The following is a 25,416-nucleotide window of genomic DNA, read 5'->3' on the forward strand; positions in this document are numbered from 1 at the left end:
TCATTTTCTCCCTCTCTCTCTCTCTCTCCATTCCTTTTATAAAGGTCTCCAGTAATGGGATTAAGTCCTATCCTGAAAGAGGTGGGTCACACCATGCCTGAAGTAGCCTCATCAAAAGATCCATCTTACAGTAGGCTTAGCCCATGGAATGGATTAGATTAAAGAACATGTTTTTTTCTGGGGTACATACAGCTTCAACCACCACAGATACCATTTAGGGTGATAGAGTACAGATAGAGATGAGGATCTTGGCTTTGTCTGCTGCTCCCTGTGTTCTCATGAATGCTTCTAGAGCAAAGAGAGTACCAGTACCCATCTCTTTAATTTCCAAGTGTGATTGATTTCTAGATGGGAATGGATTTTGTAGTGGCATTAGTGATATTTCCTAAATACACCATTCTCTCCCAACTTAGGTAAATGACCAAGTTTCCAAAATTAATATAGGAGGGTTTCAGGAATACTTCAAAATAGCAAAGAATTTGTCATGTTTTGAGCATAAAGGGCATTCAATCACATTTATATTATAGAAAAATAACTATGGTGATAATAAGATGGCTTTGAAAGAGAAGAAACTGAGGGGACATGACTATTTAGGGCATTTCAGCAGCCCAGTATATGATGGCCTAAAATAGAGCAGAGTGGAATAAAGAAGAAGGGATGCATTTAAAATGTCTCTGCCCACCCAAATCCACAAGCCTCAGTGAATTGGTTGTAGAAGTTATAAACAGGATATTTTAGAATTTCCTTTCCTAACCTTTTCTTTCCTTCCTGGGAGAATTTCTTCTTTATTTTATTCTTCTTGCCCTTTTGCTCTTCTTTTTTCTATACTTCCAAAGCCTCAAGGAACTAATAAGATTTAGGAAAGCACCCCTTCTAACCTTACCTATCTGCAAACTTCAAACATTGTTTAAGACATATCACTGTTCACTTCCTACATACAATCCTAAAGCCATCTGCTCTTTGTTGTTGAAAATAACTTAATCTTTGGAAAGTTATGTGGTACAGGAGAAAGGAAATCTTAGCATATTTTCTTCATTCCTGTTATGCTACTCTGAGAATCAAGTGAAATTATTTGTATTCTAGAATAACTATTCAGTTCTTATGCTTATTAATCAGATTTTTGATTTCTCACCTATGAAAGCCACCTGATTGAAGTCATTTCTGTGTTTTATAAGGTCAAATCTGATGCTATATGTGAAAGCACATTGAAAAATACAATGTTATGTAAATATAATATCTTGCTGATATAGGAGTTTGTCCTTTTTAAATTGTAGTCTAGATATAGGATTAGCTACATGGTGTTATGAAGACTAGATGAAATATAATTATTTTGTAGCACATGGATTTCTTAACTACCACTTATAAAAAAATCACTTCATAGTTAAGTCTTCCTGAGTAAAATCTCTCTTCAAATGATCTGATATTAAGTCAATCATCAAGCTTTCCTGTCTACAAGTTACAGGTGGGGTAAATATAGTGATAGATTAGAAATTTAAAATCTTAAAAAATTATTCCTATATCTTTTATTGAATTAAAAAAATAAATTAACACATCTCATTTTATTATTATGACATTTTAGAAACTTAAATTCACAACAGAATATTTACTCAATTAATGTAATTTTAAAATATTCAACAAGGATCTTGATGAAAAAAAATTATCTCCCTAGAATAAACTTTTCTGTACTTGGTTTCCTAGTTTGCATCTAAACATTTTGATATCTGCATGTAAATATATATACATATATACTTTCAAAATAATACTTACCAATTGTATTATATAATTTTAACTTTCAGTAGTAGATATACAATACCATAGGCTAGCAGTTTGTACTTAAATTTTAATTTTAAGGTCATTTCTATTTAATATTAAGAATATTTTATTATTCAATAGTTACCATGATAGTCCTTTAATAGAGGACATTATCTTTAAGGTGTTGTATGCTCCTGGTATTTTGGCTTTTTTTTTTAATTTAATGCAACTCAAACAACTTCCAAACAATTTGAACATTTTCCTGAGAACAATCCAGTTTGCATTTAATTACTTTAAATGTTTTATTTGAATTGTATGAGCTAGAAATGGAAAGAGAGTTAGATTTGGGTAGTCTTAGTATTGTTTGCTGAATGATGAATGGATTAATCAATCACTAGTCAATTCTGTTCCTTTTATGACTTTAAATCTGTTTTAAGGTAGATACTTGGGTTTGAGTACAGTATTTACTAGGAGCTACATTTAGAATTTTTGGAAAATCTAAACTGTCGGTACCTTAATTTTATCGTCTCTGATATGGGTACTGTCCTCATCCTGTTGGTCATAAGTTTATTTCTGAAAAAAGGTGAAAGAAAGATTCATAAAAGAATTATTAAGTTTTCTTTAAACTTTTTATTATTATGAATGTGATAGTCAGAATCAAAGCATGATTATACTTAATATATTAATTTCTGGTAGCTTTGCTAAATTTTTGCCCCATACCTGGTTCCCTTTGAAATGTTATTTCATCACAGTATGTTTGTTTCCTGAATACATGCTCACTAATGAAATGAAGGTATTCAGAATAGAAGGAACAGGAAGTAACAGGTTTTTTTACTCTGCCACTTCCTGCCTCACCCCATTTGGCGACATCGCAATGTAGTATTGTTATTTACCATGATGTGCAGTTATAGTATACTGATCAAATTTCAGTAAGTAAAATAAACCATTTTAACTTAATTTCCCTGGCAAAATATGGGTAGGGCACCATATTTTTGCATGAACTATATCAGGATTAAGATATTAAACTATAATTATATCCTGATATATTTCATCGAAAGGACATTTTGAGAGATACCAAGTTCCTTTAAGATAATATGCTTTAGGAATTAATTAGAATAAGATTCTATTCACCTTCATTTTATGTTGTCAGAAATAATTTGTAACTTAGCAGGAAACAAACAAGTAAAATCCTTCAATTTCTTGTCAATGGCAGAGGCATTGAGCAGATATTACCATTAAAATACCCTCACATGTTAGTCATATTTTCTTTCTATTAATTGCTATGGAACTCATTAATGGTTTTGGAAATGATCCCATGAGCACAGATGGCCAATACTTATGATTTCATTTATTTTTCCTAGTATCAGGGATATGTATGAAAAAGTCAAAGGATTTGGTGAGAAAGGAGGTATTTGCCTGTTATTTATGCAAATGGTGATTGTAACGAGGGTATTAAGAATATTCTCTCCTTCCCAAAAGGTTTCCCTGGTGGTAGACCGATGTATGTTCAAACCTCTTGGTAAAGTCTATCTCAGCTGGAAGCTTTAATTTCCTCCAACAAATTAAAAAAAAAAAAACAATAAATATTTCTTATTGTTTTATGAACTCAATTTTAATTCATTAAAATTAATTTTCACTTGTTTTAAAGTGACTCAGCTGAGAACCATTTTGAAGGTTCACTCTTTACCCGTGTATGATTAATAAATCAGTTGTTTCAATAAATCTGTTAAATCTGTTCCTGCCTGCCATCCTTAGTGGTGCCACCATTCTGATTTCCTCCCAACTATTCTTCCTATCTGGTCTCCTCCTAACCACTGCTTCTCTCTTCCTGCTTACCATAATCTTATCAATATTTCTAAAGTATTTATTTGATTAGGTTATTTTTGCTTAAATTTTTAAAGAGTGCTCCATTGATTACTGAATATGGTACTATTCCTTAGTTTTGTATTTAAGATCCTCCATTCTTGTTTCCTACCTCCATTTATTTATTCGTCTCTCTAACATTTATTGAGAACACAGGATGTACTGAATATTATACCATGTGATAGGGATAAGATATCTAATCCCTTAGTAACTCATAGCATATTGAAAAAAGATACTATAAGCACATCATAATGTCACAAAACAGCTTAGATTCTAACTCCATCACAAAATCTAATTTGAGTAATTAGCTAGAATCATAAGAAGTAAGAGCATATCTGTAAATTTAGGGTTGGAAATAACCTAGAGACCTTTTGAGACCAGCTTTCTCACTTCAAATAAAAACTCTGAAGGCCAAAGAGGTTATGAAACTTGTCTAAAGTTATACACCTGGCTAATGGCAGGAAAACATTCTTCAAAGCCAGCTTTATTGCCTCAGTTCAGTGACAGTTTTTTTACCCTATGATCAATAACTGATAGCCTTGATTTGGTTCTTTCAGTAGTTGTATTGGCTGTTATTTATAAATTCATGATTATGTTTGTAATTCCTATTCTCAGTTACATGACAAGCCTCTTAAGTGTGGACCATTTTCTGAAGCTGGAATATAATACTTTTTCAACAAATTGTTGGTAATTTCACACTGTCAGTATAACACAAGTGGCTCTATAAACCATTTGTCTTCAACTAAATTATGTCTCAATTCAAAGAAAATGTTTAAAACTTGAACCAGTTATGTTTTAAGGTTTTTATCCTACACACTTCAGAAGCTATTGTCTGCCAATTTGCAAATAGGTTGAACCATTTTAAAATTTTTGAACCATTTCTACTTCTACACATTCAATCTTGCTTAAAAAGGTAGCATATTTTCTATTTTTGGAATATCACAAACTTTATCAAATGGTGAAAGGTGAAATAACTTTTTTCAATGACAAAAGCATCGAATTTTAGAAAATTCTAAATTTTAGGAGCAACTTTGTAATGCTAATGAAATGTTTCACATTATTTATTGATAGATGACAGAAAACACAATCCATTCAAATCAACAAATACTTTTTAATGTAACTTGTTATTTTCCCCAACATGGGGAAATTAGTATATTGCTTTTCATGTTCCTACAAATTAACTTTGATAAAGGAGTAGATGCTTCTTTCAGTCTTGTAGCTAAAGAGAGCTTAACTGGAATCTTGGAATTTATCAGGCAATTTTTATTTTCTTACTAGGTTTTAAATTTTCCACTTCTACTAGCAGTTAATTGGAATACAGTATCTTTATCCTGATTGTTTACCATTTGGTAATCCAATATTGTATCTTTATCGGATCATTTACCAATTGGAAAATCTAGGTGTAAACTACTCATTGTACTACTTTAATACCCAGAAATAAGCAGTGTGTTTCCTTTCAGTTGCTGATTTATCTTGGACCAGAATAAGTATATTAATATTAGTAGCACTTATTTCAGGTCTAGGAATTGGAAAACCCTTATACTTAATACAGTCAATTCTGATAGTATAAGTAATAACAGTAATGTATCAAAAAATCACCTATATTTAATGTTGCAGTATATCATGTTTTCCCATTTTTGGCTGTGGTTACATCTTCCTAGTTATGTTTTGCTTGGCTTGATATTATAAAATACATTAGTACTCCACCATTTATGGGCAAGGATGGATAAGGTACCAGAACATCAAGATGTATGGCATGGGGAAATTTTATGGGGATTAAAATGTACATAGATAGTAACTATCTACTTAACTTATAGTATAGTTTTAGAAACGTATGAATGAAAAGCAAGGCAAGTAATAAGATGTACAATTGTTTATAAATGCGTAAAAATTCTTATTATAAGAATAAGATTAAATGGTGGCTTGTGAATCTTTTGCTACATGACCTACAAGGCCCTACATTCTCTGGACTGTCCCTATAGCCCCACCCTAATTATCTCTTCAACCTCCTTTACTATTACTTTTCCCCTTGTTTACTCTGCACCAGCTACAGTGACCTCTTGATCTTCTAGAACATATCAGATATGCTCCCACCTTGCTGTTGCTATGCCTGTAATGCTCTCTCAATAAATAACCATATGATTAGTTTCCTGAAAAGGTCGACTTAGTGAGCGCTTCCTTGGCCATACTGTGCAAAAATTTAACACTTCCTAGGCATTTTATTTCCTTCTTACCTGCTTCATGTTGCTTCTTAGCACTTAACAATATCTAAGTTACAATATATTTTACTTATCTATCTCCCACTAAAATATAAACTTTATTAGAGCATAGGTTTTTATCTGTTTTGTTTCCTTCTATATCCCCAGTATGTAGAAATGCCTGGTGCTGAATATATATTTACTGAATGAGTTAATAGTTATATCACACTACAAATAAAATTCCAGACAATCTTAGATGAACCAGAGTAACTTATATTTGATTTAATAAAATATTATTACTAAATATTTTTGTCTGCTTTTATCAAAGTAATTATCGCATACCATATACATTTTTTTCTCTCATTTAGTGAAGTTATTAAATATGGTGGTAAAATAAATAGACATTTTATCTTATCATATAGTTAAATGTATTTATGGATTTTCCCTTGATATATATAAAAAGCTCCATATTTTAATCCCATATAAACATTTCATTTCACTACAATAAAACTTAATTTTAATAAATGTTTACTTTTAAAATAAATTAATTCATTTAATATCAACTAAGAAAAGGTCTTTATTTTCAAACTATTTTAATTATCATTTTCTTCACAAAATGGCCCAGTGCATTAAATTTTGTTATTTACTGGAAGTAAATTTTAGTGCTTTGGATTTTGAAACCTATAAGAAGTTTTGCAAATAATGTCATATTTCCATATTAGAAACATTTACCACATATCACAAAGTTTATGTGGGAATTTATTTTAAAATGTAGAAAAGAAAAGATGTAGATCCGTGAAATATTTTTAGGTTCTTATCATGTATATTATCTAATGTTTCTGACAAGCTCTGGTGTTTTGTTTTTTTTTTTATTTATTTATGATAGAAGTTACATGGGAAGACCAACAGAAAAAGGTGAATGGTAGAATAACTGATGACAAACCATTGCCGAAAAAGAAACACCAATCTGAGCCAGGTTTGTCAGGTTTTGGAAAACCACATGAAAGCATGAGACTAAAGCACTGCATTTCATGCTTTTTAAATGAGTGTGTGCTTGTTTTACCTCATTTTCCTCATTTTGGTATGAACTTTATAGTGTATAGAGCCCATTTAGATAAGAGTGGTGAATACATTATTTCAAGATTTGTTTAGAAAATGAATTCCACATACTTTGGGAAACAGAACATTGTTATTTTATTATTAAGTTTAGTTCTTCTGGAAATAATGACTAACAAGCACAAATGGTCATCTAATTTATATATTTGATTATTTTGACCCAAATTAAAGTACCTTAATGGACAGGTACTTATTCCCCTAAAAAGTACTTGTAATCTCAATATACTATTTAAAGTTTGTCTTTGTGGTCTATTCCTTATTTTTAATCACAAGTACTATTAAGGTATTTATACTATATATTGGTAACAGCTTATTTTCAACTTCTGAAGTGTAAAACATTGCTGTGAATGCACTTAACAGCACTGAAATATGTATCTGAATATTATTAAAAGAGGAAATGTTAGATTGTATATATGGTAACATAATAAAAATTTTTTTAAAAAATCCACGGGACTATACTGCACAAACAGTGAACCGTTAAGTTAAACCAAGGACTTAAAATTAATAGTGCAATTATGAAAATGTGCTATAATCAATTGTAACAAATGTCCCGCACCAATGCTGGATGTTGGTTGTGGAGTGATATATGAGATACAGGTATGTTATGATGTTATGCATGATTGTTTTGTAAACCCACAACTTCACTAATAAAGGATACACCAAAACAAAACATTGCCAGCACTGGGGAACAGAATACCATAGTGCACAAATTCAGCAGAGAATCTCTTAAAATCGTTATTTCTACCAATGACTTGAAATGGAGTGTTTTTATCTAATGATCTTTTCTATTTTGGGGATATATGATTAAGTTGAAGGCAGAAACTTGAAGCAGGAATAAAAGGAGAGGTAAAGTGCAGAGATAATCAAGTGACTAATCAGTACTACTTTTAATCAATAATTTGATGAGAATACATTGAAAGATTTAGAATTCAGATGGAATTTTGGTAATGACATCATTAAAAAAAAACTATGTCTATAGCTATTAATGTGTTTTTGTGTGGTGATTCATTTCATGTTAGAACGTTAAAACCTATGTTTAAAAATATGCCAATATATACATTAAATTAAAGTTATTACAAGTTTTCATTGCTATCCTGATATATGTCAAGCATTGTAGTTGGCTCTTAGGCATAGGGGATGACAAGACAGATGTAGCAATTGCCGTCACAGGGTTTACATCCTGGCAAAAATTACATAGATTAAAAACAGTTCTACTAATAATTATTAAAATTGTGATAAATGGTTTAAGAAGAGTCGAGTGCTTTGAGAAAAACTATGATACATAACAAATCTAGAGAGCAAGATAAGATGAAATAGAGCAAATGACTCAATCTCCTTTAGTAAAACAGTAAATAGTTAAAATATTTAAAAAAAAGAGAATTTATATTAAGAATTTGAGTTTAGGCAAAAAAGTTGTAAGAAAAATATCTTAGAGATGTTTTTATAAATCTTCAATGAACACTTCATTTATTTGAAAAATAATGATTTTCTTAATATATTTAGGACATTTTTTAAAGTGAACAAAATAAGTATGAAAATTAGTGTTTTACATTATGACATATAACAAAAATTATTGGAAAAATTTCTGCTTGCTGTATTATGTGATATGGGTTATCCTTGGTCATAAACTATTAATTTTGTCTTGTTTACCATCATGTCTAATTAAATAAATAAGTTTATGGCTATATATCTCTGTGTAAATAAATTACATCTGTTTTTAAAATCATGAAGAAATGCAATGCTTGGCTAAAAGAATAGTTTACAAATTCTCAAACACAAAATTTTAAATATCTTCATTAAATATTATTAGTTTATGCTTACTTTTTATATAGCATAAGTAGTTTGTATTTTTTAAGCCTCCTAAATGAATATAAAATGTGTGCAGTAGAGGAAAATGAATGTAATTAGAGTATCTTAATTTCCTGGTTTAAATCTGAATAGATTTTTCTAGTTTTACAGTTGTGCATTTTACTCTTCATTGGGGAAATTGGCCCTGGAAAAGCAAACCCTAAATATCATGATTAAGTACAGGATATGCTAAGTCAATAAAAGCAATGTTACATCTCAGTGTTCCATAAATATTTTTTGTTTGTTTCTACAAGAAAAGTAGGATATGTAAAAAATAGTTTTTAATTATTGAAACTTTGAAGTGATAAAATGGGAGGAAAGCTTGAAATGTTAACTGGAGCTAATTACTTCAGTAACGTGTTTATGAGCCATGGCTTTACAGAAGATATGTTTGCAGTCATTATTTTATATTAAGTAAGTAAAGGTACAATATTAATATCCTATTAATTGTAATAAGTGCTTTATAAATAAGTTCTAGATATTAAAATCTAAGAGATCATCTTCTATGAATTTTCAACAATTCTTAATATAAGAGATTATTGTGGTAAACTTGTGGCATATAAAAATTTTGTAAGGACTTGAACCCAAACCTGAAGTAGAAAGTCTGCTTAAATCAATATAATATATTATCTTTTTCAGTTACTATTTTATGAAAGTCTATGCAAGAAAAACTTATACCTCTTAATTTTGCCATTTCTAGTTTGTATGCTAATGATAAAAGTCCACTTAATTTTTTAGTTTTAAATATATGATAGAATTGGAGGACTAAATGGTGTGACAGACTAGAAAATGAATTAAATATTTGGATGGACTTGAAGTATTATGGACTAATATCTGCATGTTTTTAAAGGAAAATCTTGACATCTCTTAACTAAGTTTTCCTAAGATGATTATAAACAAAGGAGGTTGATTTACTTTTAGTGAACCTTTAACTTAATTGACAGCTGTGTAGATGAAGATCATGGAGGAGTGTAATGTTTATCATATTGATTTCTTTGGTGTGAGCATAAAATATAAGAATTCTTACATATGATTTTAAACCACAGGTTTTGTGAATAATATCTAGATTAGATGACTTAATGTCTTAGTTTATGCCATAAAATTAACAAAAATTCTTAATATAAATCAAGGATACATGAGCATCGATAATCTGTTTTTTATTTCTTCAGTGGATATTATGGTCTGGATATTATGGTCTGTGACAATGCAGTATTGTTCAACATTTAAAAGAAACTTTACACAATTGAATTTTATTATTTTTACTTTATGAGTTTTCCTTGTTCTTATGATAATTAGAAATGTGTCTGAGAAAAGAGCATATTTTTAAATAAAATATTTTATCTCATACTTCACTTAAACTTACCAAAAATATGGTGAGAAACTAACTTAAATTAGAAGTTCTTCAGGCTGAATGTATGTTTTGAAACTGATACAAAGAAACTCTTGGAAAGACTAATCTTGGGACTATTAGTTCAGCATCTATTTGAAGATATTTAATTCCTATAATTTAAAATTATTTCTGATATGCTTGGTGATTATTTAATTTCTTCCAAAAAGATTGTTGGCTTTGATTTTTTATTCTCTATGTGTGAGGTATGCAATATCTAAAATATTCTTGAATTGACTTAACTACCCTTATTGTAATAATAATTATCCTGAAACCATGACAATCCTATTTACCTTGTTGAATGTAATCTGGAAGAGAAATAAAAGTGAGGGCAATGAAACACATTGCTGGGTTTTACTGTATGATTATATAATATTTTGGAAATTTAAAATGTACAAAGTAACTATTTTGTGTTTTACCACTTAACTGCAACATCTTAATGTGTGCATAAGCCCCTAGTTTTAGCAGTATTTAACTTAGTTAATGTTTTAACCTTTTTTTCAATATGGACATTTCATACTGTATTCTTTATAAAATCTGTATAGTGAATATAGAGATTTTTTTGGCTAGTTTTTTACCTTTGGAATTAATAGTTTTAAAATTTGTCTTAAGGAAAAGTAAATAGTCAAAGAAGTATTTTGGTAGTTAATTTTAGTAACTTTTAAGATTTTTATTCTTGAATTCTTTGATGTTTTATACTTGTATTTCCTTTTATCCTGAATATTTTGGCATTTCTTAAAAGTAGGGACAATTTATTTTAGTCTAAATCCATATTCTAATTAGATGCTGGTCTGATGCATCTAATCTGGAAAAAGTCAAGGTTTTGTTCTTAGTCAATATTAGCAGTTTGAGAATTTCTAATTATTTCTTGATTATTGTACACTGAGTTTATTTTATTCTTGATGAGGAAAAAATGTGATGTAGGACAAACGAAGTAAATATTTTTTGGCACACAAACCAACCAATGGGATCATATACTACTAACATTAGAGAAGTAAATGTAACATTCTATGATAACAAATATGTTTTCTTGTAGATAAAGTGAAACTTCATGATTTACGAGGTTAGTTGCTCCCTTAAAGACTGCTCTCCTCTGAACATACAGATATGTTTATAAGGTCAAGCCTGTACTTCATTAACTATGTTTTTTATGATATAAAAAGTGTGCTATCCTTCGGACATAATTAGAATCAATGATTTTAAACTCCCTCATTACATAGTCTGAGTGGGGTTTTTTTTTTATTATTATTTTTCACTGTAAATTACTTTATGTGTCAGATTTCAAGGATAGAATCAAAGAAAACCAGAAAAGTAAGAAAGAGAAAAGAAGGTACAAAAAAATAAACATTTTCTTGTAAGTTTAGTGAACTCTTAAACACACCAAAATATTTTGAAAGTTTGTACCTTGTTTTATTTTATGGTTATTGACAACATTATGGGGAATGATAATTAGTTTAAAAATAGTTCAAATCATTTCAATCGAGTAGTTTTTCCAAAAGCTTTTGTCACAGTGGAGAAATTTTAGTTCATTATCTTTGAATTTGGTAAAGGTTACATTTTTATATTTTAAGTCAATCCTAATCATTGTATAATCCAGGCTGTCCTACTATGTAGATGCTTATTTAGGCTTCTTTTTGAAAGATGTCCCTCTTTCCTCCCCAAAGGAAATATTCTAAGATTCTGTGACTTTTAGTAAACCCTCTTTATAGGATTAACTTTTAGTTATGTGCAAGTCCTAATACACATTTAACATCTTGGAGCTTTTCTGTTTCATTGTGTCAGGAACGTCCATAATATAATGTCTGCTATAGGACATCAGTTAACTCAACTTCAATTAAATCTGATAACAGGGCCATGAGTATGCTTGCTATAAATGGTGATAAGTAAAAGCATCAGCCACTCAACAAAGATTCAAATAGATATCATGCAGCTTTCATGAATATTGCATTTGTGGGTAAACAGTCCCCAAGTATTTGACTTTTTAACCAAAGTTGATTACAGATTATCATTTCTGTTTGAACTTGAGGTATGTGTACTGTTGAAATATCATTGTAGTTAACTCATTATGTTGGGAAGGGAAGAATTTTTGGTTTGTAAAAAGTTGAACATAAATGCTAACATTATATTCATCCTCTTGAACTTACTTTTTAAAGCTAATTATACTTAATGAAATGATTTTTAAATACATACATCTTTTATCTTCAGTAGATTTTTAAACAATGTTAACAATTAAATATGACTGCTTTAGTATATATATATATATATATATATATATATAGTTTTACTTTGCTTGATTAAAAACCCAGCCTTACTTTTTAGTTTGCACTTGATGATGTGTTGAATTTAAAAATATTCATTCAAAAATAATTTACCATAAATGATGAAATGCTGTTGGTGAATTATTAATTATATTTTATGAATATTTTCTTTTTCAGTATAATTTATGCAAATATTTCATTTCTCTTTCTTTAGTTTGTATGATGGAATGACCCAAAAAATAAAGAACATTTTATACAAACATGTTCTCTTTATATTTTTTAAATCTAAAACAAAGATTCAGCCATAGTTTTGACAGTAATGGATAGTAATGGGGACCTAAGACAGGGTTTATCTTTACTATCTTTAATCATTCTGAACTGGTTATTGGTTAGATGAAGATTTGAAAGTGTTCTCATTAGAATTGCCATTTACAGCACTGAAAAGTAGAATGACTGTGTTAGGGTAATGATAAAAGGAAAGGTAGGAAGATGGGGAAAATGGAGGGGTATTGTTAGCTTCATTCAAGGTTCACTAAAGTCTGCAATTCATTGCAATAATATATGCAAAATAAGCATTTTCAGCTTATTACCATTTGAAGAAGACATGCTGTATAAATGAGACAGATGACTCTAAAAGATCTCTTTTTAAATGAGGATGTTTTAATACAAATAGCACATGATAAAATTGTAACTACAAGGATGGCAAGAAAGCTAAAAAGAGGTTTACATGTATTTAGTATAAATGTAGTTATGAACTTACATTTTATGATTTGTGTGAACATCTCGTGAATTAAAATTATGATTTTTATATAAACCTAAATATAACCTATTTACTAATGGATCATATTCACATAAACAATGGGCAGATGATTTAGTGGAAACTTTCAGTTAACAGTGAAATCATTGTCAAAATTTTTCATTTTTATTCCCATATGAGTAATATCAATTTTGCTTTATTTTCTTTAAAAATATTTTGGTTATTGGTACTAAGATACATATTACCATATTTCCTTACAGGTATAAAAGTATTGGTGAATTATTTGCACAGTTGTAGCATTTACCGCTTTTAGAACTTCTACTGCTATACAATAAGAGTGTACAATTCATTTGTCACCACAAGAGTTTTTTGTTTCTTCCTTGTTTTGACTTTACTTCACATTATTTTATTGGCTTATGTAGCATATAGTAGAGAGAAAATTGGCTGGTTAATAAGGAGACCTCTGTTTTACTTCTGGCTCTGCAACTGAACTTGTTTTGTACCTTAGTAAGTCATTTGTACTCTATGTGCCTCAGTTAGTCACCATAATAAGTTAATGAATGGGTTGAAAAGAATTGTGAATGTATTAAATTCATATTATGTGATAAACATTGCAACAATGCCATTAGAAACGAATCCAGGATATAGGAAAATATTAGGTGGATCAAGAAATTTGATTTACTTGTCATTTTTATGTTATCTGCAAAGAATAAAGTGTTTTATTAGAGATGGGACATACTTCAACAATTATTTCATCTAATGCATACCAATTTCATTTTACATTTTAAGAAACAGCTTTAGTAGTAGATAAGTGTATGTATATATATATGGAAATTTTGCATGTAAAAAATTAATGCAAGGTAAGATACAATTCAACATCAACCTATGTTATTACTATATTTGTGATTTTTCTCTCTCATGTTCTTTGAAAAATGGGTGAATTGGGGATGGAAAAAAATATGGTATGTATCATTTTAATGTATAGAGTACATTTCAGAAGAATGTGAACACCTTTCCTTGTGGTCAATCCTGGTTTGTAATAACTTGTGATGAGATTTAGGATCTGATTTCAAATATGGTAAAATGTGCTCATAATAGAATAATAAAAATGACATTGTTAAATTTCAAATTGTTTCATTCCTTTTCCCATTCCCTATAATTCATAATAGGGTTTCTCTGTTCTCCTGAGGAAAAAAAAATGTTAGTCATCTTGGCACATTTTTTTCTAGTGGAAAGTTTACATTTTTTCACTATCATAAAAAGGGATAGATTTGTTATAGGAACTAGTACTCTCAAGAGCTAAATTTTAAAATATCAAATACTCCAAGTGTATTTAATATATATATATTTAAATAAATCACTCAGGAGCAATGATACATTTCTAATGTAGAACTGACTGTAGTGTTTTGGTGTAAGAATTTTATGTTAACTGCCTCAAAACTAAATAGGTAATTAAAAAATAGGAGTTTTGGGTTTCTGTTTTATTGTTCATCTATGCCAGTTATACTAGTCTCAACTCACTAATATCTTTGGAAGAGGTATTTTCTTAGAATGCTAAGTTCAGCAGACATTTTCCTGCCTTCAAAACACTGGATAAACTGTCTTTGGAACTTCACTAATGAAGGGGGAAAGATGTGTTTCAATCGGTGTGCCATGTCTGTTATAATATATGTTGAATTTGGATGGTTAAATTTTAATAGAAATGATAATCACCTATAATATGGTATTTGTAAGGATTTCTGAATAAATAGAGATTATAAGGGAACATAGTCGTAGAAAATTTGTCTAAATCAAAATTTAAATTTCAAAATTTTAAATTTTGAAATAAAGTCATATGATAATGAGTCTTGTATTTATTACTCTCTATAATATTTTTATGATAATATTTTCAGGTATTGAATAATTTGCTGAAATATTGTTCTGATAGCCATTCTTTATTTTTCATGTGTGAACTGATTATTTTGGGCAACTTAAAAGATACAGACGTCTATTTGAACTTTTAAAATTCCTCTTTTTGATGATGATTCAATTAAATTGTTTTCTTTAGATGATAATTTAAAATTCCAAAAGCATTTTCACAGAAATTGACACAGTAATGTCTTGAGCAATCGGGCCACACAAATAACACTGTTTACTAATGGTATCTTTCTTCAGCGTCAGTGTTCAGGATTGGCTGTACACAAATAACTGTGAACTTTTGAATCCCCTTTATTTCTACACTAACTTGATTTTTCTGCTTCTGCTAACCTATACTAGCTTAGCCAATTCACCATCAGTTCTTGTGTATTATTTTCTTTGGTGTGTATTTGATTATATCTTCCCTGCAACTGGACACAGGATATTTCTCACAATGATTTTGGGCCCTCTGCATCAGTGTCACCTTTTATCTTTTGAGTATATCCACTCACACCCATCTCCTTTGTCTATGTCTGTCCATAACACGATGTAATCACAGAGGAAGTGGACTCCACAAAGAGAAGATATGCAGGTCTGTCTCTTCTATTGCTTTTCTTTGTTAAGTTTTTATTTACCTAATTTATCCTAGACTTTTTTTACCTTTTTATTTTTATTTCATAATTTACATAATTTTTCATTCTTCTCTTATATAACAAAATATTAAATCTTGCAGATGTTTCTATTGTATATTCAAACTTTAACAGCAACTGCTCCATTTGAATGATAAAAATAAACTAATTATATATATATTCCTTACACTAGCTAACTAACACCAGAGGAAAAGAATAAATTTATTCAGCTAGCTTAAATTCACTAATGAATCATAAAGGCTCTATATATTATCTTTTCAGGCATGTTTTAAACTTAAAATGTGTTTTTGGCTTTTTTATATAATTTTAAAAGCATTCTATTTCTATCATGAATTGAACACTGTGCTAGAAAATAGAGAATGCCAAAGACCTATCAGACATGTTACATGCCTAAAGAAGCTATAGGTATCAGTGAGGAGTTAAAATATGTAACATGTTATGTTTACGTGCCAATACGGATGATTCTAACAATGCATTCTCTAAGGCTATAAAATCAAATGAAATTTGTTTCAACTAGATGACTAGAAAAGGCTTCATGGAAGAGGCAACACTTGAACTGAAACTTGAACATTCATTCAACACACATTTACTAAACAATAGCTGTGTAACACTGTTCTAGGTGCTGGAAATGACACACAGAATAGCTCCCTATCAGTAAGGTCTTTATCTAGCATGAGCCTGACCAGTAAATGCATAATATTCCCGAGGTACAAGAGAATTCTTTATAAATAGGATACAGTGGAATCACAAAGGATGGTGTCATCATTTCCACCTTAGAAGGATAGATATTAGTTCGAAAGACTTCATAGAAGAGATGACCCTTCAATCGAATGTTAAAAACTAGAAAGATGTTAGCCTTTTGTGTAGAGAGCATTTTGGGCAAAGAAAGCAATGTGGGCAATGGCTTAAAACAAGTTTACGCAAAAGTTGTCAGGGACAGAATTTCTGAAGATCATGAGGGTTGTTGAAGCATGTAATTCAGGTGAGGAACAGGGCCAGATGTTTGTTTTTAGAAAGATTACTTTGTCAGTTATGGTGAAAGATGGACTGTAGTGATATAAGCAGAAAGACTGTTTGTGAGGATACTGCCACAGATCAGTCAACAAATGCCAGGTATTGATAATAAACTAATGTATCAATAGTCAGTGAATACATAAGAAGTTATTACAGAGGTCGAATCTACAAGACTTAGTCACCAATTGGATATTATTGATGTAGGAAAAGGAGGAATAAGATAAGATGATAATCTCATGTGACTGAAGGTTTTGGATAGATGGTGATGAATTTCATCAAAATAGGGAATTCAGGTTGAAGAAGTTCTAGGAGAATGATAAAGAGCTCAGTTTGGGAATGGGTTGATTTTGAGATTCTGTTGAAATATTTGGGTACAGCTATCTAGTAGAAGTGACTGGATATATAGATCTCAGAAGAGAAGCTTGGGCTAGAGATATGCATTAGGGCAAAGTATTGGCATTTAACTGATGCCACTAGAATGAATGAAATTGCCATTAGCATATGACGAATAAGAACAGAGACAAGAATTAAAATTCTGGGAGCGCCAACATTTGTTTATATTTAAGGAGTAGATGAAAGAACAAGAGCCAGAAAACAGTGTTGAAAAGAACCATTTAAAGACGGTAGAATATCCTGAAGAGAATATAATTAAGGAAAGGAGGGTTCAGGAAGAATATAGTCAACAGAGTCAAGCTCCAGAGAAAGACGAGTATGTTGGTAAGTGATAAAACTAGTCAGTAATGATCTCTGCCTGACTGATTTGATTTCAGTGATGTTGTGGGTAGTGGAAGCCAGATTGCAGAGAGGAGAAAGTAGAGTGGAAAGAAGATCATGAAGATGGTGAATGCAGACTAAGGTCCCTGATGGCTTGGGAAATGATGAGGTTAATGATAGTTAACATGGAGAATGGGAGAGGGAGCCCACCAATGGTATGTTGAGGATTGGTGATGGTTTAACTGAGTTAGACCCTAAATTTTTGATATTTATTCTCTAAATATTGTACAATTGGCTGAGGAATGCCCCTCAGAAGTAATCATTTGGACCCATGGTTGGAAATTTGTGAGTAGTTTTAAAAGGAAACACACACACACACACACACACACATACACACAGAATGAGGAGATTGATAGTGGCTGGCAAGGAAAGTGGTTAAAGTAATGTCCAAGATGAACTGGGGAAGATGTTAAGTCATTGTTCTAGTTTTGCTGGCTGGCAAAGCAAATAGCATGCAATGGGTTGGCTTAAACAATGAGAATTTATTGGCTTATGGTTTTGAGGATAGGACAAGTCTGAAGTCGAGGCATCATCAAGATGATGCTTTCTCCCAGGAAACTGGTGTTCTGGGACTGGCTGCTGGCAATCCTTTATCCTTGGCTTTTCTGTCACATGATGATGCATATGACAGCCTCTCCTGGCTTCTCCCTTCTCTTCTGGGTTCTGTTGAAGTTCAGCTTCTGGCTGTTCCAGTGGCTTTCTCGCTCTGTGATCTTCCCTATAAGGCCTTCAGCAATAGGATTAAGACTCATCGGGATTCAGCTGGACCACATCTTAACTGAAGATCATTTACCCGAGTTCACACACACAGGAATGGATTAAATTTAGGAACCTGTTTTTCTGGAGTATATGGCTCCAAGCCACCACAGTTGTGTTAAATCATGATTAGATTCAGAGTTTTCAGTGGACTGTGAGAAAAGGTATGCAGTGAAAAAGCTGGATATTGTGACAATATTGAAGGCTATGGGAGTAAATGGAAGGATAGGAAGATAGGAGATTGATTTAATGGTTTTTATAATTTTCAGATGCTAGACAAATTCGAAATGATGTAAAATTACAGATTTTGTACTGGAAGTGGGTTTCTGAGACAGAGCATGGATTAAGGTTTGGGAAAGCAAAGAAGGCAACAGACTTTGATGCTAAAAATTGTATATCGACATTGAAATCACCAAGTATAATGTCTGAAGGTTGGTAGAATATGGACAAGGGAATTACCTGGAGGTAGATGATATCAGCAGGGAAATATAATAGTATGAACAAAAGGAGTAAATTTTTCCATGAGGTTAAAAAAGTAAAATGTAGAAGCAGCAAGGCACACCTAGAAGAATGCCAGTACTGCTTCCAGGCTATAGGATAGTTTAGAGTATTAAACATCTCCCCTCAAAATAGTTCTGTAGGAAGTGGTATTCTTTTTTAAAGGATCAACTTTTCATTCAGGCCAGAGTAAAGTGAACATTCTGCGATGAGGCTGAGGATATATAGCATATAAGTAAAAGGAAAAAGGGTTTCCAGGTCCACAGTGGAAAAGATTGGGATGGCTCTTAGCAGTGGAGGGGAGAATTGGGGGAAGGAGCTCAGGATAGGTAGGCTGGCTCTACAGACTGGAAAATATTGAAAGAATAGATAGTGGAGAAAGGGAAGCATGATCTATTTTTTAACCTGGAAGGGAGGAAAACAAGGTGAAAAATAAGGAATTTAAGCTATGCTTAAAGGGGGAAGCAAATTCAACAGGTTAAACAAAGGAGTGTTCATTATATACATAAGGGCAAAGAGAAAAGACATGGATGAGGGGGAAGGTTTGAAGACTCTGAAGAAGATAGAATTAATACTGGAAACAAACTTTCTTAAGAAAGAAAAGTAATGGTATTTAGGATATTTTTGAAATAGTTAAATTTAGGGGGAAAGTATATTTAATGTCTTCAAATATTTATATATAAATTACTTTTCATTGTTAATTAAACATACTTTGAGGTCTTTTGTGAAACTGCAGTTGTAGATCTGCAGTACCTCCTTTTCTTCTGGTGGATGTGAAAGGGGAGGCTACTGAAGTCTGAGCTTTCCGACCTGGGCCAGGTTTCAGTTGTAGCCCATAATACTGTAAGTGGGGACAAGTTCTATGTTAACTAGCACCGAGTTTAGAATTCCACAACTCACCTAAGAGTAGAGATAAACACATGCTAGTGAATTATGTTAAAGGAAATAGGAATAAACAGAGAACGGTAAAGAAAGTAATGAGAAGAGGGAGAAAAGAGAAATAAGTTTAGAAGAGAAAGCAGAAAAATTCTGACAATCAATTCAGAATGGATTCCACTTACTAAAATTTTGACTTGATGAAAATAGAGATTCAAATTAAAATGTGTATACAAAAGATTCACTCATGCATTATTTGTAACAATAGAAAGGATTCCACCATGTATGTTAAAAAAGGGGAAATGGTTAAGTAAATTACAATACATATGCTGCCATTTAAATGGAGGATTTTATTGATATAGGATTTATAAATATTCTATTGTAATTTTTTTAAAAAATTGAAATAATGTCTGTAAAGAGTTATTCACAGTCTTGTCCATGGTAGATAATCAAAAAAAAAAAAAAAAAAAAAGTAAGGTCTTATTAATCATTACTACTTAAACTGACATTATGTTGAAAGGTTTTTTTTTTTCTTTCCAGACAAATATACTTACTTAAATCTTTACTTTGATTGATTTATGTTTATTAGCAAAATCGTGGGTTTTGAATCTAAATTTAATATATCAATAATGTATAAATAATAAACTAATACGGAGTTCAGGAAATATACCCATTTCCAGGACTGCTAAAAAATAGGAAATATTTTCAACAGTAAAGCCTGGGCATTGGACTATCCTTATTGACCAGTTAATTGTTCATTTGTGGCACCATAAATAAAGAAAACTACTTAATTCTAGAGTTTTTAAAAAACAAATAATCATGCTTCCTCCAAACAACAAAACAAGTAATGCTTTGTTCTCTTTTGTCCTATGAAAAGACTTGTTGATATACCAATAAAGTATGAGATTTGTTATCTTAGACAAGTTTCTTAATCTCTCAGAGTCCCAGTTTCCTTATTGGCCAAAGAGGAGAAGTGGCTTGAGAGGAAAAGGGGAAAATGTTAAAAGGAAGGGAAGATCTTCGGGAAAAAAAGAATGAATGAAATAAAGGTTTTGTGTGTGTGTGTGTGTGTGTGTGTGTGTGTGTGTGTGAGAGAGAGAGAGAGAGAGAGAGAGAGAGAGAGAGAGAGAGAGAGAGAAGGAGGGAGAGACAGAGAGAAGGAAAAAAAGAGTCATTTCATGATTAAATGTTTCAGATCATGAACTTTGGAGGAGGACAGACCAATCTCTGTCACCCACTAGCTGTATTACCTTGTGCAAATTGTCTAATTAGTAAAATTGAGAAAATAATAAATCTCATCACATACAATTGTGCTGATTCTGTGAAATAATACATGTTGAGCTCTTAGCACAATCTCTGGCATGAACAAACTATTATTGTTTTTGTTAACTAATTATGCATAAAATATTAATTTTTAGTACTAGAATACAATATTTTAATTTTTTATTTCCTAAAGCTTTGTTAAATTTCATTTTCTGTGCCTCAATCGAGTAAAATTTTAGTCTAAAAGCATTATTAAAGAAAAAGTTATAGGGACAGATCAGTCAGTGGTTGCCTGGGGGTGGAAGGTAGGCAGATGACTGACAAGGCACAGCACAAAGGAACTTTTTAGGGAATAAAAATACTCTATATTTTTATTATGGTGAGGTTACATGACTACATACATATATATGTCAGATTTCAGAAAACAGTGTACCTAAATAGTGTAAATTTTACTCTATGTAAAATTATACCTCAACAAATCTCACTTTAAAAGTGAATTTTTCATGTGTTAAAAATACAAAAAAACAGATTTTTCACTTTTTACCCATATAGTACTAAACAATAGATAATTTACTTAATCTGATCACATCCCAGGCAATTAAGAAACAAGATCCCTTCTCAAGATGGGGATCCAGAGGTCATGGCAATGGGTAGGGTTGACATACAAGCTTCAGAGCATAGAGCAAAGGAGAAGAGATAGCCATAATGGGTGAGCTAGAAAACAAAGAAAGAAAACTTTTGGGTAAAGCAGTGGACAAGAAAACAAGAAGTATCAAAAAAAAGGATTTAGGTTAACAGATAGTTCCAAGAACAGGTAAGACAGTTAAAGAAATAAATCCTGGATACTCATTGCTAGTAACAACTATAGGAGGAAGAGAAGATACAAGAAGTAATTTTTACTTGTTTTGGGCAAGTTGATTCTAGAGCCTGATGAGATATCCATTGGAGGATGGCTGAGACACCTGGAAATTCAAGTCTTAGAGCTCACCGGAAAGGGAGGAACTGAAGTAGATCTGTTAGCCATTAGCATTGAAGTGACGGTTGTAGCTAGGGACGCTATTACCCAAGGAAAGAATTAAAAAAGAAAAGGCAACATTTTAGAAATTGTTCATTTGAAAGATGGGTTGGGAAAGATGAGCCAGCCAAATAGTTTGAGAAAGAGTGAACTGAAAGAGAGTCAAAAAAGTGCAAGGCCAAACAGTTGGAAAGAATATCAATGATAGTGTAATAATTATATCAAAGGCTACAGTGAGGTCCAGTAGAAATGCTGAGGCGTGATCACTGCATTGGCAAATACGATGTTGCTGTGACCTTTGAGAGATAAGTTTTACAATATCAGACTTACCTCAGCTACAGCACTCAGTGATGAGGTTTTTCCATGAAATAAGAGATAGCGCTCCAAGCAGAGGAAGTTCTTACAAAATGAACTAGCACTAACCATACATGTTACATTTAACGCAATCTTGGAATAAGGTAAGAATCTCTCTATATTTGGGAATTCTTACTTGGTAACTGAAATATACAAGGCTCATTTATATGAATCAAGATCCTCAAGTCATATAAAAGCTCTGGCTTTTTTTTTTTTTTTTAACTACATACAGTAAGTTCCATAACAGAAGTTGGAAAGGCAATGAGCAATTCATGGCTAGAATGCTAACTTCACAAACTCTAGATTTTACTCTTGGAAGACTTGGTATAAAACTAGTTCTAGCAAGGGAGCTAGGAGGATTTGAGTTTAGAGTAACTGAGGAACAATAACTCAATGAGCAAAACCAATTTTTACTCTGCATTTCCTCAACAATAGATTTCTTTGGGTTAACAACTGTTGTAATGCAGTCAACATTTTGAATAATTAAGTAACTTGGTATGAATTATTTTAATCCATAAATGAGTTTAGCACCCTACATAGGTACTATTTTTATTTTTATTAATTGAGGTACATATCAGTCAAATCCATTTGAAGCTGGAATTTAAACTGAAGCAGTCTGTCTTGGTGCCTGAACTCACTACCTTAATCTAAGTAAATGTGGGCTTTACTTGTTAGCGCCAAGGAGGCCGCGTCAGGAAGGGGGTGCATTGTCAGAGAACAAAATGAGAAAGCAACATGTCCTGGAAGAGACAGCAGGAAGAGAGGAACTCAGAAAAGGAGATTTAATGTCAAGACCAGCTTAATTTATTGTGCAGTTTTAATTAGGATCCTCAATGTAGCCAGTATCCCCATGCGCACATTTAGAAGGTTGAAATTCAGTCCAGTCTCTCTAATTAGTGCTTCTTAATGTCTCATCTAATCCCCATCCTTCTTTCTCTATCAGTGATCCCATCTAATATTTATTCCTCTTTATTTTCAGTACTGAACAGAAGAGTTTCATGGAATTTCCCTATTTGTGGAACATTTAGGGTGCATCTCTTTTAATTCTGGGGGGTTGTTATATCACATGACATTAGTTATTCTGTATAGTCATTTTTGCACACTTGACCGACAAAATCAGCAGCATCTTTGGAGAAAGAAATATAGCTTGGTGTCCAAGCATAAGTACTATTTAAAATCCATATATCTAAATACTCCTTTTTCTCATTTTAAATAAATATTCCAAGTTAATGATGATCCTTAATTAATGAAAAATTTTAATGTTGCCTCTTTACATATTTATTTAGCCAACACATATAGAATTATATGATAAAATTAAAGTTTGCTTCTTTTTTATCACAATATTGTTTATGTCTGTCTTCACTCATTTCATTCCAAATCATATCCAACATGTATAACCATTTTCTAGGAGGATCACCATAGATATATGAAAGAAATTACTGTTACAAATCATTCCTCTATCTTGCATTGGAAGCTTATATTACAGTTATGCAATTTGTAATCATAAAATATTTAATTTATTTTAGTGATGTTTCTTTAATTTCAGTAACAAACATTTTATTTTTCTCCATGGGATGTCTCAGTTTAATTTTCCGGGCACAGTTTTATCATTTTATTTGATGTGATTGTTGTTTGCAACATGGTATTACCTCCAAAGGCAATTCAAATGCCTAACATCATTGAAAATATTCAATCATATTCAGCAAATTTCGTTGTTGTCCACTTGCTACTTTCGACCTATTTATTTCATTGCTCTTTCTGTATAGTTACTCCTTCATGATTCTGCTATTCTTGGAAGAGCAAAAAACCTAGTTTCATTGTTTCACACATTCATTATGGTTTGGAGGACAAAATCACATGTTTTGGATCCTTTGAAGAATTTACGTGTTATAACAGGGTTCCTCTGTGATAGATTTCTTCTTACTTATCTGCTTCCTTGTCTGCCTGAATTGGAAGGTAAAAGATATCTATAGTACTTTAAAAAATATTTTATATTATCATTTTAATGCCATAGCTACTATAATCTCAATTTATGCAATAAATAAATAACTAAAATTTCTAAGGAGTCTTAGAAATACCAAAATGAAAAGTGAAGAAATATCTTAGTTACCCAATTAAAAATTACTTAAAAAAAAAAAGTTTCTGCTCCTCCCAGTCTTAATTCTGAAATAATTTGGTACATAATTCACAATTTTTATAAAAATGTTTATTTCATACTCTTTCTCAATTTGTTCCTTTTTTTTTGTTATTTTCTATATTCTATTTTAACATATTTAGCTAACAAAAAATTGTACTTTTATGAGGATCTAGTATAGCATATATAAAGTTTTAGTGTAAAAATATCAAAATATCGTCATGAGTAAGTGACTGAAATAATTTTAAGGTAATTCGTAAAATTTTTGTTTCATAATTTCTTAAGTTTCACATTTGAAAAAAATGGAAAATTTAATGTCAGATTACTTTTTGTATTAATATTCATAAAAATTGGAAAGATCTGTAGTTTATTGCATTTGAAAATGTTTATTATGTACAATTTTAAATCAGTATATTCAATTGCTTTTATTTTAAAAAAACATACACATTCCCATGATCAATTATGAAATAAATTTTTGCACATTTGCAGTTTAAAAATTATTTAGCATTTATTTCTAAAGTATTTTTTACCAAATTATGGCAAAAACTTACGGTTTTCAAACTGCAAAACTTGGTTCTTCTTTACATAGAAGCTACATTTTGTGTGTTTTTTAAATAATATTTATCTTCTTATAAAAATAATGTATGGTTATTTTAGAAATTTCGGAAACTACATATTAGCCTAAATAAGAAGACAAATAACACTTATACTTTGAATACCCACTAATAACAACTGCTAACATTTTGGTGTATAAATCTTTAAATCCTTCTTTTTCATTCTCTCTGTCTTTTATATAGATTATGCACATATATATATTTTTATAACTATGTATGGTTTTAAAACTGTAGTTAAAAACTATAGCACTATATTACTATATCTACTATTATAATCTGTTTTTACAATTACCTATTGAAATATCATTATTTTGTGTATATTTATTGTATATGCACACACACACACACCAACCTCATCATTTTTCATGACCACATATTATTGCCTAGATATAG

General features: G+C 31.0%; 1 protein-coding gene across 49 annotated transcripts in view; it reads left to right on the plus strand.

Annotated features, from left to right (window-relative positions):
- Nucleotides 1–25,416, plus strand: part of RIMS2 (regulating synaptic membrane exocytosis 2) — a 731,813-nt gene that overhangs the window by 527,664 nt on the left and 178,733 nt on the right. For 20 of the 49 annotated variants that reach the window (XM_037802482.1, XM_037802459.1, XM_037802461.1 and 17 more), the window contains one exon: nt 15,635–15,667. The exons of the other annotated variants lie outside the window; for them this stretch is intronic. In XM_037802482.1, coding sequence (XP_037658410.1) covers nt 15,635–15,667 — 33 coding nt within the window. The remainder of the gene's footprint in view (nt 1–15,634; nt 15,668–25,416) is intronic. 49 annotated transcript variants of the gene reach the window in all.

Source organism: Choloepus didactylus, chromosome 14 (assembly GCF_015220235.1).
Source record: "Choloepus didactylus isolate mChoDid1 chromosome 14, mChoDid1.pri, whole genome shotgun sequence".
NCBI lineage: Eukaryota > Metazoa > Chordata > Mammalia > Pilosa > Megalonychidae > Choloepus > Choloepus didactylus.